This window comes from Rhagoletis zephyria, unplaced genomic scaffold (genome assembly GCF_001687245.7).
Source record: "Rhagoletis zephyria isolate East Lansing unplaced genomic scaffold, Rhagoletis_zephyria_1.1 Rzeph_scaffold_00101, whole genome shotgun sequence".
NCBI classification, from domain to species: Eukaryota; Metazoa; Arthropoda; class Insecta; order Diptera; family Tephritidae; genus Rhagoletis; species Rhagoletis zephyria.
This window is the reverse complement of record NW_016157185.1, coordinates 233,770-251,037: the sequence shown is the minus strand read 5'-3', so window position 1 is coordinate 251,037 and position 17,268 is coordinate 233,770. Positions and strand designations below refer to the sequence as shown.

Sequence of the window (17,268 nt, the reverse complement as noted above, 5' to 3'; positions counted from 1 at the left end):
AAGAACGTGAACAATTAGAATAGATCCAAAGAAATGAGAAATAAGGATAAGAAATTTATGGATATCTACATTGCCTTTGTAATTGTTTGCTAGTTGAAGCGCTCACAAAATTCAAATGCTTAATTACAAAAGTTTTTAAATTAAATTCTCTAAATTGGTTAGGCTTTTAATAGCCAGACTTAAAGCCCAACTGGTGTAATCCTGAACGACCTTTTGAGTATTGGAAAAGATTTTATCAAGGCTCAAAAATGATATGTTTATGTATTTAGTTGAGTCTAAATATTGGCAAGCGACTCAATAATGTTAAAAATATTAGAGGAGAATATTCGAGAGTGTATCTACCAATGCGAAATGTGTCCAAAAATTTGATTAAAATCCGCTGACGTGCACACGACAGCGGTGACTTTTATTCATTTCCTACACAAAATCAGTTCCGAGTCCGAAAATCTGTTTATTTGTTTCTTAACTTCCAACTAATGAAGCAACGCGATCGGTGTGAAGACGCCTATTACTTGATTAGTTATTGAAAAATCGATAGTCATTCTGTATATATAAAGTAAGTGTACAGGATATGAATAAAATCCGTAGATAACTACTATGATCCAGTGTTGCCAACTTTGGGTATTTCTCCCTTGTTTTAGGGTTATTTGGGGCATTAGGGAGAGAATTAGAGATAAAATATCTTTAGAGATTTTCTTATGGATTTTTTCAATTATAATTTTTTTCCTAAGAAAAAAAATTAAATTTCATAACTTTCGAACATTATTATATTACATGTATGTAATATGTGCACTGAATATATTTATTTAATCATTATATACGCGTATCTTTTATGTAATAATCACATTGAGAAAATACGTTCAATTGCAGCATTCTAAAATGGTAGACTCAACAAGCCAAGGACAAGCCTCGAAATGTTGCCAAATTTTATATTGCCTCCAGCATCAGTGATCTTGATATTTTAAGTTTTTTTTTTAGGGAGAATTGAAATTACTTTAGGTTGAAGTTATATGGACCATCTGGCAACACTGCTATGACCACTTACCACCACAAGCAAAAAAAAACTCGCCATACAGCCCTTTGTCTAAAGTATTTTTGCAGGGCAATTTCGATTTATTTTGCCAAAATTAGAGATAGTCTTTTTACATTTTTCTGTGGCACCTAAATTAATTTTTTGTAATCTTAAAACTCTCTGGGAAAATGAAGTGTAAATATTATATAAGCTCAACCGCATTTGTACATACATATACCCCTTTAATTCGATCATTCTCCCATTGCTAGCTTTCGAGGCACTTTCTCTCACTAATGTTTCAGTTAATTTCTTTCAATTTTCTTTGGTTTTATGTGTTCTCGTGTTACACATTTTGTAACCGATACTTTCTCTTCGAGAAACATCAATATACCAATTGAAGGATATGCATAGTTACTTTGCCCAAAAAACTTTTCAATATTATTATTAGTACATATATATTTAATGCAAATACAATATGTATGTATACAAAAAGGGCTCTTTAGAATAAACAGTTTTCAAACATTCGATAAAAAAGTTGCTTTGATTTGAATAAAACGCCTGAGGTTTTTTTTTTTAATTTTAAATATATGTATGTAAATGTAATAGTTAGCTGAATGCCTTATCCCATAGTGACCTCTACTTCTCTTCTTCTGCTTTCATTCAATTCTTAGCATAATTCTTATATACATACATAGTTTACGTACATACATAAATAATTTTAGGTTTTATGTAACAATTTGTACTCTTATTTCAGTATTTATGTAAATACTTTGTAGACCCTTTCCCGCAGTTTTTTGAAATTTTCACCATCCAATTACCCAATTGACACGTTTTCTTTATTTCGAATGCATCAAAATCAAAATCAAAATCAAATGTCACAATCAAAACATCGAAAACGATTATTAATGCGTTGTTGCGTACAGTGCTCGCCATGGTAGATGTGGACGTATTCACATATACAAAAACAAATTACCTACATATACTATTTTCCTTTAAACATACCTACTTATAACCAAACACATACTTACTTACACAACAAGCGTGAATATGTTTTATGCCAAACAAATGGCCAATTTAATTATGCTAATTGCAAAGCTGTGCATATTTTAATGCTACAGTCGGAAATGTGTCAAATTATAGGGCCTACGGATGCAGGATGTTCACTGCACGCAATTGCCATCCGAATCGGAATGGTTTATTATACATAGTGGAACTTGAAATCAGCAATCTAGAATATATATGAAATGTGAAAGTGAATCAAAATCAAATACCTAAATAATAGAAAACTACTTTGTTAATTCGTTTGTATGGAAGAAAATATATGTGTAGTTGTACATAGGTGCACACAAAGCGGAAATGCAAGTCAAACTGAAAGCAAAAAGCCAAGAGCGAACCGCTCAAAGCATTTCGCCGCAATGTGCATACTCGTATTTCAATATGTCAGTACCCCACCCGACCAGCTACAGTACCACCCACAAAGTACAGTTGTTATGGAATTGAACTTGTTTTTATTGTAGTATTTAGCTTGCTAGCAAATGTTTACTGCTCAAATTAACTGTTAACTTTGCTAGCCTCAGCTAGCTAAGTCAATGCGTGTTATTACAAGTATGTTTTGTTTTTTTTTTTTTTTTAATTTTCTCTTTACGTAAGAACGCTTTTTATTGCAAATAAAGCAAATTTACTGGTTCCAAGAGTTCATAAATATTTGCCGTTTTCATACAAGTAACACAGTTTAATAAATTGTCATGCATTGTTGGTAGTTGTAATTAATTTAATTGGTCAAACGCGCTTACACGTTGAAAAACCAATTATCTTTGATGTGATTTTTGTTTTTTTTGATATTAATATGGGTACATTTTATTTTATTTTTTTAATTGGAAAAAAAAATGGTTAACAATAAAAAAAAAAATGTTGTAATCAAAACTTTAGCGCCACTTTTAACACTTTAAGCTTCTTCTTTGCCAACAATACAGAACAAAAACAGTACAAACAAGTGTAAATAATGTAGTGAATTGTTGACCTTTATCAAACAAGAAAAAGCGACAAATTTTGTTTTAAACTTACAAAAAATCGACTGCAGACCCGATTGCTAGTATTGTGTACTCGTTATACGCTTTACTCGTTACCGATTTGATTTGGAACGGCATTAAAGTGTTTCGAGAAAAATCTGTAGTTTTAAGAAAGTAGGTAGCAGCTGCAAAGCGAACTTTGTGTCTTTCAATATAAAAAACGGGTAGTAATATTTCGAAGAAGAGACATTCAAGCTTACCGAGATGGATACCTTCATAAGTAATAGGGCTGGGAGGCTCGAATAGTTTATTGATATTCGCATTTACGAATAGTGTATAGTGTTCGAATCTAAAAATTAACAATCAAATAGCAATTGCTTATGTACTGATGAAGTGTTCTATTTTGCAACTCAATATATTCAGTAAGTTTGAGAAAAGTTTTACCAAAATCTGTTCAACAACTATTTAGAATATGTGGATATCCATAGGTGCATATGCTTCTGGTATCGGTACCGGGAAAATAATTAAAATTTTCTTTCATTTGCTTTTTTAACTTTTTTTCATTTTTTAGTTTCTTATTGGCATCTCGCACGCCGTTTTCAAAAGAGACACAACTCAAAATTTGGCATTTTTGAAGTTATTCGCTAAAAATGCACACATAGCTTTTATTTACCTTTCAGCAAAAGCTGGAACAAATTATTGTTATAATTTGTTAAAAATTATTATCATTGTGCCAAAAAATAGTTTTTCGCATTTTCTGGTTTTGAGTTGTGCCCGTTTCGAAGACGGTGTGCGGTTTGTATGGAATCCGATTTTTTATCTCATTGAAAAAAAATTAAATTTCTTTAAAAAATTATTTTTCTTGTATCTTTTTTTTTTGTAAATTTTAGACTTTTTATTTCACGCATTTTTTAGTAAGTTAAGTTTTAAAGCCAGACTTTTTTGAAGTTTTAGTTATGTTGTACCGGTAAGCATGAATTAGCTTTAAAACGCTTAAAAATTTGTTGCGAATTACGTAAATATATTAAGAAAGACAATTTAATTTGTCAAACCAATAGTGAAATGGCGCACAGTTCCTACAGGCAGTTAAGTGCTTTTCTCATTACCACCCATACTACAGCCCAAATAGAAACCCCGCCAGTATGTTAGCTTGTCACATCCACCTCAATCGTTTAGCTGCTACGTGCCCATCATTTAGCCTATATAGAGCTCCCAAACCAATTCTACAATTAACAGTGTTCAACCGACTGGCTGCAGCAGCAACTTCAGATTAGCTTAACGAACTATCATGCATAGAACTAATTTTATATTTAGATAGTTCTTATTTATATTTCTTTGTTTTTATAACTTTTAATTTTTATTTCACAAAAACTTACAGTTAATCAACAAAAAATATTGTTTTTTTTTCAATTATACATAAATTTTTTACCAACCTGATGATATGTATATAGTACGTGTTAAACCGTTTATATTTTTTTTCTGTTTTTTTTTTTCTGTCCTCACCTCTTATAAGTACATGTGTTCGTGTATTTTTATGTTGCGTGCAATTGACACCTAACTATTTTTAGTTAATCTATTTTTAAACCAAAAAAAAACAAATAAAATATATAATTAACAGAACATTATTTTTTGAAGTATATACATACGTAATTAATTTTAACTGTAAGTCACTTTGTCTTTAGTTTTATAAGTTTTCTTCTCTCTGTTTACACTAAATCAAAATCCAGCATTTCGCATTTCGTGTGCTAGTTCCAAGCATTTCAGCACCATACTGATCATTTAAGAGTTAATACACCTAACGGTAAACACCTCTCCCTTCAAAAGTCAAGGCCCTCACCTTTTCCTCTCGTAGTCTTCACTTCAACAGTCCAGCAATCCAAAACAGCAACAGAAAAATCACGAAAGGATTAGCATAGCCATATGTATCTGAAAACCCTTAAATATTTTTATTTAATACAATATTTTAGTTCTAATACTCTTATACGTTTTTCAATTTTCACAAAATTGTATACTTTAACCGCTGTAGGTAAGTGTCAAGTAGGCACATTTGTGTAATAAGTCCCAAACTCATAGCGCATACATTTGTACGCCCTCGGTGGCTAGAAGGCTCCATTCACCCCGCATCAAGGACTTAACCGATCGCCACTACATCCACCTGTTATTTCTTACACAAACCTCCAAAGCTCACACACACACACACTAGTCTCACCCACCCAGCGGTTCTAGATGCATATGCTAATAAATATTTATAAATAGTATAGAAACCCTTGAAATTAGGCTGGCATGATCCTTTGGAACTGGTTTGATGTAAAAAAAAAGCTGAAAATGCTTGAAAGTGTGTGACTTGCAACAAAGTAACCAACAACAGTTTTCAGCGCCTTGACTAAATGACTTTCAGTGTAAGATCCCTGCCTCCCGGAAATGTATGCTTTCTAACAAGCAACAGCTGCCTCCAGCTGCACTTTACAAAAATGCTCTTATAAACTTACATTACTTTAAGTTTAGCGTCTCTTTAGATCTTTAACATTATCATTTAGTATATAATAGCCGTTGAAACTTAATTTGATTAGCGCAACCTTAAGTAAGACCTGTAATGCGTTTCAATTGAAGTACAACAAAAACATAATGCCTATACAAAAGAAAAAAGAAAAACCAAAAAAATAATACAAATTTTTAAGCAAAACAGAAAACAAGCCTCTGAATCGAATTGAATTGAATTCTACTCAACAGGTTATCGCAGTGATATCCATACTATTTATAGTCCTGTCTACCATAGCCCTGACGTTGAACACCCTACCACAACTACAACACAGTGAGAATGGTACACCATCCGATAATCCGCAATTGGCTATGGTTGAGGCCGTTTGCATATCGTGGTTCACCTTAGAGTATATACTTAGGTTTAGTGCGTCGCCGGACAAATGGAAATTCTTTAAGGGCGGCCTTAACATAATCGATCTATTGGCAATACTCCCATATTTTGTTTCCCTATTCCTATTGGAGACGAATAAGAATGCAACGGACCAGTTCCAGGATGTGCGCCGGGTGGTGCAAGTATTTCGCATCATGCGCATCCTGCGAATCCTTAAGCTGGCCCGTCACTCAACGGGCCTGCAGTCGTTAGGCTTTACGCTACGTAATTCATATAAGGAACTCGGTCTACTAATGCTGTTCCTGGCCATGGGCGTTCTCATATTTTCTTCGCTGGCATATTTTGCCGAAAAGGATGAAAAGGATACAAAATTCGTTTCAATACCGGAAACATTTTGGTGGGCGGGTATTACAATGACAACTGTTGGCTACGGGGACATCTATCCCACTACTGCACTGGGAAAGGTTATTGGTACTGTGTGTTGCATATGCGGTGTTCTGGTAATCGCTTTGCCTATTCCCATCATCGTTAACAATTTTGCTGAATTTTATAAGAACCAGATGCGACGCGAGAAGGCGCTCAAGCGACGTGAGGCGCTCGATCGGGCGAAACGTGAAGGCAGCATCGTCTCCTTTCATCATATCAATCTGAAAGATGCCTTTGCCAAATCCATGGATCTCATAGATGTTATTGTCGATACAGGTGCGTACAGTAAATTATTGAATACATATTTATATTTTAAAATATTATATAATAATCGTATAACAAAAATATTTCGAGAAAAATAATATACACATACGTATCAACACATATAAAATCATTCATAATCACAACATAATACTGAATTTATTTGTGTATTTAAGAGTTCATACATTTTAAATTCAATGTACATTTTAATAAAACACACAAAAATACTTTTTTAACACCTCAACACACTTTCGTATAACAAATATAAATACATACATAAATATATATGTAAATTAAACGTAAATAGTCGCCTATATGAAGAATAACAAAAGTTTAGTAAATTTTTCAAATCGTAGTTGTAGCTGCCTTGAAGTGAACTGCTGTCGTTGATTTGCTTAATTATTTGTACCTAATTTGTTGCATCTTTTCATCACCTTCGCTATATATAACTAGAATTTTTTTTTAAGCCTCCTGAAGGTTGCTTTTCTATTTATTTTATACAAAATCCTTTTTTTTTCTTTTTTATAATTCGATTGCATGTACTCGTTTTCTGAATTTCACTAGGCATTGAAATGACAAAAAATAGTTGTATTTTTTTTTGTAAATTCAAAGCCTAGACGAAACTCGGCATTACTATGAAAATAAATTACAGCCACATTACAGAAATTTCAATTATGTATGATATAAAACAAAAATCTTTGATGATAGAAATTTTCAAAATATCTCTAGCAATGTAGTTATTAAAATTTTTTATTATTAAAATGTAGCTTCATATCGGTCACAATTTACTCAAAAACCTTATTAATTAGAAATGAAATGATACCTGTGTAAGTAAATATACATAAGTAATATATCTATGCATATAAAAACAACATACTTATGTATATCTTAAGAACAAAAATTACATAAACTTAATTTAAAAAAATTCAAAATTTTCAGTTTTTAATTACGTTTAATATGCACAGAGAATAAAGCAAAAATATAGCATAACAATTCACACGAAAAATTAGGGGACTGTATCCACAGTACTGCAAAAATCCAGGTACCTAAGTACATACATACGTATGTATGTATATTGGTGCGGTCCTTAAATGTTTCGAACCCCGTTCCGACCAATTACCAAAAATAACATTTTTATTTTTATTTTATTTAGATATTTATGGGTATATCCAAATGTCACGTATGTGACAGTCGTATATTTCAATGAGATACAAACATGGAAAATACCTTTTTCTTTTACTTTTAACCGAAAAAAAGAAAACAATCGAACCGGTCCTTAAATATACCCCAGTAGATAATATCAGGAGTCAGGCCTCCCTGAGAGTCAAGATGCCTTCCACTCTACATTCCTTTCCCCTTTCTTTTTTGTATGGAGTGGCACAAATTGAAGGGCTTCTTCTTCGTTCCCATGGAAGGGCCTTCAGAAGGGCTTTTATAGGACGTACTTCAGAAGGCCTTTTGGAGGAGTTCTTTTAAAGTTGCTTCTTTAATTTATAAAAATCATACATCTTTGAAGTATTTGCTTACGGTTTATATCAATATGCTAAGCAAAGGAAGCATTTTTTTCAGCCCTTCTTGGGTAGGCCTCTTAGAATGGCTTTACTTAAGAAGGCCTACCTAAATTATCTTCTGGGACGCAATTAAAGAGTGACAAAAATGGAAGTTATTTTTTTTTCTTACAAAATCGGAAAACTCTTGCGAATTGTGGATAGCTGTTTTCATGAAACTTGTTTTAATATGACTTGGAGCAATTCTAGTTGTTTTTAGATTTTTTTAATTAATGCAACTTGTTTCAATTTTCTTTTACAACCCCATCCAAGTGTAAAACGCCAAGTGACAGAGCATGACGTGACATGAATTTCCATCGTGACATTTTTGTTAATATTGCTTTTATATGAATTTTTACACAAATTGAACATGATTTTTATGTCAGATATACTTGACTATGACTTCAGCGCCAGTAAAAATGTTATATGTATACCGTTTAAATAAAAGCAAAAGGTGGACGACGCTCATATTTTTACTTTTTTTTGGTGTTTACATACAATAATTAAAAGTATTTTTTTACCAAAGGTCCAATTTTGAACTTCGAAGGTCCATATCTCGATCTCGGAGGCTAACTTCGAAAAACGGAAAATTTACTTTTTTAATTATGACTCAATCTCTTAAAAAAATTGGTTTGGTGCAATACCCAGTGTTATTAAGATCAAAAAAATTAAAAATAATAATTAAAGGAACTAAAAAAACTATTTGCAGGCCGCGGGATTCAAACCCACGACCTCGAGGCTCACTTAAATTGCAATACTTCCGTCCATGCCTATGCTACCTACACCCCTTTTATGATTTTTTAAGAAACACATGCCAATCTTCACATGGATTGCCTGACACTCAAATCTTGCAACACATCCAATTTCAAGTATTTTTCATAAAGTTTAGGTCCTGTGAATAGGACGAACTCTAAAAAATGTACGGCTTTGCTTCGTTATCCTCGTTCTTACAGCTCCTGTAGCGCGAATCGGTGCGTAATTTTGCTAGCATATTCAAGATGGTGGACGCCCGCGTACCTCCTGGTGAGCAAACGCTGTAGACTTCAGTGAGCCCTCAAGCCGAATAAGTCGAAATGGCCCCACCGAAGCCCCCTCTCTTTTTGCCGTGGCCCAAGACTCCACTCGGATTGGTTACCGCATCGTGCACATGGGTTGCCCACGTTGCCCAAAGTGTGCGAACGAGGATGTAAGAGTCGGGATTGAGTAAAGGCGTGCCACGGTAACTGCATACCCAGAGCAACGACTATGCCCCATTGCTGTTGGCCCTCTCTCGACGAACAAAATTTACGCTCTACAAATCTCTTATCATGTTCGTCCTATATGGCGCAGAAACTTGGACGATGTCGAACAAAGATGAGAACACTTTGGTGGCTTTCGAGAGAACTATTCTACGCCAGATCTACGGCCCTGTTTTCGTGGACGACGGGTGTCGGAGAAGATGGAATGACGAACTGTATGAGCTTTTTAACGACATAGATATAGTTAAGCGCATAAAAATACAGCGATTGCGCTGGCTTGGACATGTTGTACGCATGGATGACGACGCTGTGGTGAAAAGATTCTTCGACTGCGCTTCCATGGGTGGACAACGAAAGCAAGGGCGCCCACGAACTCAATGGAAGGACCAAGTGCAGAAAGACCTGGCTGCGCTCGGGATAACCACCTGGCGAAAATTCGCACAGGAGAGAAGCAATCGGAGAAGATTTTTGGTCTCGTCCCAAACCGCCAAACTGTTTTAGTGCCAAATAAGAAGAAGAAGAAGAAGTATCCAATACTAAAAGTGTTATGTAGTAGAACTAAAATGAATGGTATGCTTTTGTTGGTTCGATCTAGTCTTTCCTTCTGTTAATACCACTGTCCCTATTCGAGTGAATCAAAATAATAAGCACAATTTTTACGTAGTTTGATAAGAAAAAAGTGGAATAAAATCCAATTATGTAAAGATTTTTACTTCATTTTCACCCCTTTGCTTTGAATTTAATCATTCTTCAAATTAGATCAAAAGGAAACTTCTCTGATACCCAAGTCCAGATAGATCTTGAAGAACATATGTGTACCTATTGAAGTGAAGCGGATAGACTTCATTTGAATTAACAAAGATTTACACTTTTTTATTTTAATATTGTTATTGAGCTTTGTACCACGATTATGTTTACTAGGAAACATGGAAAGGGCAACAAAGTCTAAGCGGTTGAAGTTATTTCGGAGATCACCATATCTACTAATCAGGCTTCTCTTTCTAGACCTCAGCATCCTAGAAAATTATATTGATATAAAAGGAAAGAACTCATTTTCTTACGTGTAATTCCTATGGGAAAACTAAAGGTTCGACGCAGGGCATCTTACAATTGTCCTCGAGAGGGAAGATTCATGGAGGATCATAACTATACCAAATGCTACAGTTTTAATCTTATTCTGGCCGCATTGCAGGATTTTTTTTTTAGCGTGGTCTAATGTACATACGTATGCACATATGTATACTATGCTTTTTCAATAATTTATTAAAACTGTGTATACAAATCTGTGTTCGTATGGAAAAGTAGCTTATGTCGGAAGGCTGGCTTTAGTATAACACAGGCCAACACAATTTAAGCAATGCTATGTTGCCTAAGATATTACAGTGGATTCTTATAAGATTTTTTTCCGTAGAATCCGAATCTGACCTTAAAGATATTGGATTACTTCTAGTTTTCAGTAAAATTAAGTTTAAGGGTGCCGGAAAACGCGTTTCTTGTCATTTTTGAACCTCTGTAACACAGGTTTACGCCGGCAGACTTTGCGGCGGCGGCGTAGTCAACTTCAAAAATAATCGGCGGCGGCGGCATTTTATTATCGATATATATCTAGAAATGGTTATCGATATTTTTATCGATTTTTTTATCAATACTATTATCGATTATTTATCGATTTTGTTATCAATTTTGTAATTGGTTTTTTTATTGATATTTTTATCGGTTTTGTTATCAATATTTTTGTCGATTTTCTAAACGATTTTTGTTATCGATCTTGTTATCTATATTTTTATCGATTTTGTTATCAATTTTCTAATCAATTTTGCTACCAATATCATTATCGATTTTGCTATCGAAATTTTTATCGAATTTGTCATCGTTTTTGTTATCGATATTTTTATTGGTTTTGTTATTGGTATTTTGTTGGGTTTTACTATCGGTTTTATTATCGATAAAAATGAAGATAAAGGAAGATAAATGTAATTAGAAGGAACAGGGGGCAGATGTAGGGATCTAGATAGAAAAAAGACAAAAATATAACCTTAAGCCATATATGTAATACTTCTATATTGGCAGTAAGCTAACTTCTCAATGTGTAAGCATTCCGAAATCAGAGCGAGACAGTCTAGTACTGTTTTTGTCAATGTATTGTGTAATTGAGTGCAGTTTTTGTATATGTGTTGTGTACATGTTTATTTATAAACGTATATGTTCCTTTTCTTTCGTACGTGTTTATTAATTTATCTGTACTGTAGTGTTTTCGGACGGTACTAGCTCTTACTGCCAATATAGGAGTATTACATATATGCCTTAAGCAAAAGCAGATGTATGTATGTATATTGGTTTTGATACAAAATAGATATGTAAAGTAAGTTTCACTTCTTAAGTGTGGACCAGGCGCACTTACTTTTTTTTTAAGTATGCATTGTATTCTACAAAGAATTACGAATACTTTGATACCTTAGCAAGAGGTGTGTTTTCAGAATAATCCCACTTTTAAAGATTCTGCGATCTTGAGCGTAATTTTTATTCCAAAAACATATCAATTGAAGGCTCATTTTTGTAACTACTAGGCCTTATAACATTGAATATACCTGTAAAATGCTTCAAACAAATTTTTACTAGATGTGTGCAAAACCCCTGATTTACTACTTTTAATGAGGATCCTTCTCTTAGTGAGAATATTTCCAGGAGGTATCAAGTCAACTTTTTTAGGCAAAGGTTGTGATAGTTGCTCCTACTTAATTGAAGCCTTCTGATTTCAATGGTGTTCTCAGTTTGTCCAGATTGGCTCCGCTTTTTGAGATAACGGTACTTGAAATATTGCTTAAATTTTAGCTATTTTATAAATAGCTTCCTCAGTTTTGAAGTTATTTTACTAAAATTTTGCACATGACCGTTTTTTAATAATACCTTAACTACTTATAAAATCATCGAAATCGGTGCACTATAAAATGTAGCTCCCATACAACTGGTTGTTCAGAGACGTTGTTTTGCTTTATAACTCCTCCAGTTAAGCAGGTAAGAAATTTAGTACTTTTTCTATTCATCATAAACACTGTTAACTTTGTCTTTTTAATGAAGTTAGAAGCCAAACTACATTTCTGAATAATCAGTTGTACGGAAGCTATTTCTTAAAGTGAACCTATTTCGATGATTTTCAGATTTGGTTAAGGAAATATTAAAAACTAATCATGTGCAAAATTTTAGTAAAATAACTACAAAACTGAAGAAGTTATTTATAAAAGAGTTAAAATTTAATCAAATTTTTAGGTACCGTTATCTCTAAAACCGGAGCCAATCAGGTAAAACGGGATATGCAATTGAAAATGGAACGTCCCAATTAAGAGAGTTCAACTTTTAAAATCTTTGCTCAAATTAACAACAATTAAAAAATTAAATTTTTTTAATGTACCTGTTTTTTAGATTGCCCACATAGAAAAATAAATTGTTTATACATTTCCATAAGATTTTAATATCTAGACTCAAAATTCTTTAGCCTTCTCTCTAGTTCTGAAAATCATTAGTTTTCTTTCCTAAATTTTCTTTATTTTGGTTAATTTTTTGGATAATTATTAACGTTAATATGGTTATAGCTAAAAAACAAAGCACCCAATCGATTCCAATCTTTCATCACAAAAGCTGACATTGACTAGGCGTACTTATTTGATAAATAATATTAACATAAACAAAGAAATTACAAAAACCAAAAACTTTTCCCTCTGCTTCTTATTTGACGCCAATTGGAAACGCCAAGTGAAGCCAAGTCCTTCTCCACCTGATCTTTCCATCGCAGTGGAGGCCTCCCTCTTCTTATGCCACCACCAGAGGGTTCGGAGTTTAATACTTTCAGAGCTGGAGCGTCGGAGTCCATTCGAACGACATGACCAAGCCAGCGGAGCCGCTGCACTATGTCCATGTCGCTGTAAAGCACGATGAGCTCATCGTTCCATCGTTTGCGGTACTCGCCGTCGCCAACGCGTAAAGGCCCGTAAATCTTCCGCAAAATCTTTCTCTCGAATACTCCAAGAGCCGCCTGGTTTTCGTACGTCGAGAGAGGACTTCACTCCTGAATTGCCTACTCAGTCCAAAGTAGCACTTGTTAGCAAGAGTGATTCTGCGTTAGATTTCCATGCTAACACTATTACCGGTGTTAATGCTATTCCCAAGTAAACGAAATTCTCTACTTTCTCGAAATTATAACTATCAACAGTGACGTGGGTGCCAAGGCGCTGACGGTTTGTTTGATGACAGGAGATACTTCGTCTTGTCCTCGTTTACCACCAGAGCCCTTCGTTTTGCTTCCTTATCCTACTTAAAAAACGCAAAACAGACTTCGCGGTTTTTGTTACCAATGATATCGATGTCATCAGCATAAGCCTGCAATTGCACGCTCTTGTAATAAATTGTTCCCGAGCGATTCAGTTATGCAGCTCTTTTTATCTTCTCCATCATCAAATTAAATAAGTCACAAAAAAGGGAGTTGCCTTGTCTGAAACCCCGTTTGGTGGCGAACGGCTCGAAGAGGTCTTTCCCAATTCTGATGGAGCTGGTGGTATTGCTCAACGTCATTTTACACGGCCGTATCAGTTTGGCGGGGATGCCAAATTCAGACAAAGTGCTATCAAAAGCGGCATTAAAGTCGAAAAATACGCGGGTCTTTTCCAATATTTGTCGTACTGTGAATACCTGATCTGTGGTGGATTTTCCAGGCCTAAAGCCACACTGATAAGGCCCAATCAGTTCATTGACGGTGGGCTTCAGTCTTTCACACAATACGCTCGATAAGACCTTGTAACCTATGCTTAGAAGGCTGATTCCGCGGTAGTTGGAGCGAATGGCGGGGTTGCCTTTTTTGTGGATTTTTCAGAGAACGCTTAAATTCCAGTCTTCAAGTATGCGTTCATCTGGCCACATTCTGCATAAGAGTTAATGCATACACCTTATCAACTGCTCGCCACCGTACTGGAATAGCTCAGCTGGCAGGCTGTCAGCTCCAGCAGCTTTATTGTTTTTCAACCGCGCTATTGCTATTCGTACCTCTTGATAGTCAAGCCAAGGAACATCGACTCCGCCATCATCGACTTGGGGCTCGGGTTCTTCTTCTCCACAACTTTCCATGCTGCTCCAATTCAGAGCGGCGGAAAAGTGTTCCCTCCATAATTTAAGTATGTTCTGAACATCCGTAACTAGGTCGCCATTGTTGTTCTTACAGGAGTACGCCTTCGTCTTGAAACCTTCCGTAAGTTGCCCAACTCTTTCGTAAAATTTTCGGGCATTCTTCCTGTCGGCCAGCATTTGAAGCTCTTCGCACTCACGTGTTTCGGCCTCTCTCTTCCTATTATGGCAAATATGTCTCGCTTCCCTCTTTAGATCCCTATAGCGTTGCGTCCGATCGCAGCGTGGCCCTATAGGCGGCATTTCCTTTCTCTGCAGCTCCCTGTCACTTGTCATCGTAGCAGTTGTTCTTTCGGGCTCGCTGATATCCGATTACTTCTCCGGCGGCGGTACTTATGAGCAGGAAATGTGGTTCCACTGCTCGCATATGTCGGTTTGTTGAAGATTGGTCTCTGAGAGCAGGTGTGAGAGTCGAGTAGCGAATGCATTGGCTGTCTGTTGTGATTGCAGCTTTTCGACTTTTAGGTTTCCTTGCATATTGGGGCGCACGTTTTTTGCTGCACAGAGGCGGGTGCGTATCTTGGCTGCAACAAGATTGTGGTCCGAGTCGATGTTTGGGCCTCGGAGTGTACGTACGTTAAACACGCTGAAAGCATGCCCTCCGTCTATCAGAACATGATCAATTTGGCTTCTCCTTTGTTGATCCGGAGACACCCACATAGCTTGATAAATGTTGTTATGCTTGAGCCTTGTACTGCATACTACCATGTTTCGGGCCCCGACGAAGTTGATCAGCCTCAGTCCGTTGTAGGACGTTTCGACGTAGAGGATGAATTTTCCGAACCTGGTTCCAAAAATCCCTTCCTTGCCCATTGAAGTCGCCAAGCACTATTTTGATATCGTGGCAGGGGCAGCGCTCGTACGTGCGCCCCCAGCGTTCATAGAAGAGATCCTTGTATACCTCATCCTCTCTTCCATCGGGGCATGGATGCAGATGAGCGAGATGTTGAAGAAGCTCACTTTGATGCGGATTATGGCTAAACGCTCGTCCACCGGGGTGAGCGACAGTACTCGGCGACGGAGTCTCTCTCCCACCACATATCCAGCACCGAATTTGCGCTCCTTTAGATATCAGCTGTAGTAGACGTCCCAAGGCCCCAGGCATGGTTTGCCTTGCCCCGTTCAACGCATTTCTTGGTTGGCGGTGATGTCAGCTTTTATTCTAACGAGGACCTCAACCAGCCGGGCAGAGGCACCTTCCCCATTAAGGGTCCAGACATTCCAGGTGCATGCCCTCAAATCGTAGTCCTTTAAACGTTTGCCGTGGTCGTCATCACTAAGGGGGGTCTCATCCGAGGCATTGTTTCGCATTCTTCAATGGAAGGGGTTTTGACGTGGCGGGTCCCAAACCCAGCGCACAACCCATTGCTGGGACGAGGGGGGTTTCACAACCAATCACACGTTTATATAGAGAGCCGCTTGCTCCAAGACAGACACCCGCCTGCAGCCGCACCTACTACTGAACACCGAACTACATCTACTTCTCCCTCTCTTTCTGCAGTGACCCAAGGCTCCACTCGGAGTGGCTACCGCATATCGTACATGGGTTGCTCACGTTGCCCAGAGTACGCGAACGAGGACACAAGAGTCGGGATTGAGTATAGCCGTGCAACTGTAACTGCATACCCAGCACTACGACTATAACGCATGGCACTCCAAAACCAAAAACTAATTACAACAAATTCGAAAGTGGACTTTTCTCCAGAAATTCGGACAAGTTTCCCATAACGCAATGACGGAATATATTGAGTTTTCAAAGTAACTAGTCTATCTTCCATACTGTTCCGCATGGCTTGTCAAAAAAGAACAGAAGACTGATTAAGAATGACAACGCTTAGCTGTGTGACACCTTATCGACTAATAGCAGCATATCACACACGATCTTCAAAGGTGACACAACTCAAAACCACACGTTTGTCAGAAAATGCGAAAAACCATTTCTTAGCACGTGATAATTATATGGGCAAGGGAGACTTTACCTTAGGTTTTTTTTTCAATTATAACAAAAATTAGCTCCAGATTTTGCTGAAAGGTAAATAAAAGCTCTATGTACATTTTTAGCGCATAATATCAAAAATGCCTAATTTTGAATTGTGGCATTTTTGAAGATCGTGTGCGATATGTACATTGCCTTACAATAGTTGGACTCTTCCTCGTACCATTTTAATTGATATACATAGTAAAACGACAGCTAAAAAAAAACAGCAATGGTGACTACCAATCACTTTAAGTAGATTACATAATTAAGCAAATGCCTCTGTACTTTAAGCGTCGCATTAGCATGGCATTAGGTTGGTGTTATGCGACCAAAAGCCAACGTTAAGCAGTAAGCCATTAGACAAACACAAACACCAATCAAGGAAACAACAACAAGAAATCAAAAAAGCAGAAAAATAGTGCAAAACAATGTAACAAAAAAAGTTCTATCCACATACACACATACGCACATGCAAATCTAATGAACAGCTATGGTTACAAATGCCTAAATAAAAAACAGCAAAAACGCCAGCAAAAAAATTGTAGTAGCTTAGCAAAAACAAATGGCTTCAAGCAGCGTCGTTGCAGTCGATTACCTAAGTTTCAAGTGTAAAATGCTTCTCTTCCGTTTTTTATTCCTTTCATGCCGTGCAAAGCGAACTTAGTTAAAGTGCAAATGACAACACTCAGGGCAATTAAGTGCGCCCCAAAGCGTACTTAAGTGTGTTTATACGATACGTATGTGCTTACTTAC

General features: G+C 36.3%; 1 protein-coding gene across 8 annotated transcripts in view; it reads left to right on the top strand.

Moving 5' to 3' along the window:
• The window catches only part of Shab (potassium voltage-gated channel shaker cognate b), a 111,764-nt gene that overhangs the window by 13,570 nt on the left and 80,926 nt on the right, over nt 1-17,268 (top strand). For 6 of the 8 annotated variants that reach the window (XM_017632907.1, XM_017632899.1, XM_017632893.1 and 3 more), the window contains exon 3: nt 5,752-6,595. The exons of 1 other annotated variant lie outside the window; for it this stretch is intronic. In XM_017632907.1, coding sequence (XP_017488396.1) covers nt 5,752-6,595 — 844 coding nt within the window. Of the gene's footprint in view, nt 1-4,464; nt 6,596-17,268 lie in introns of those variants that run through there. One more of the 8 variants, XM_017632915.1, reaches the window with a different exon arrangement.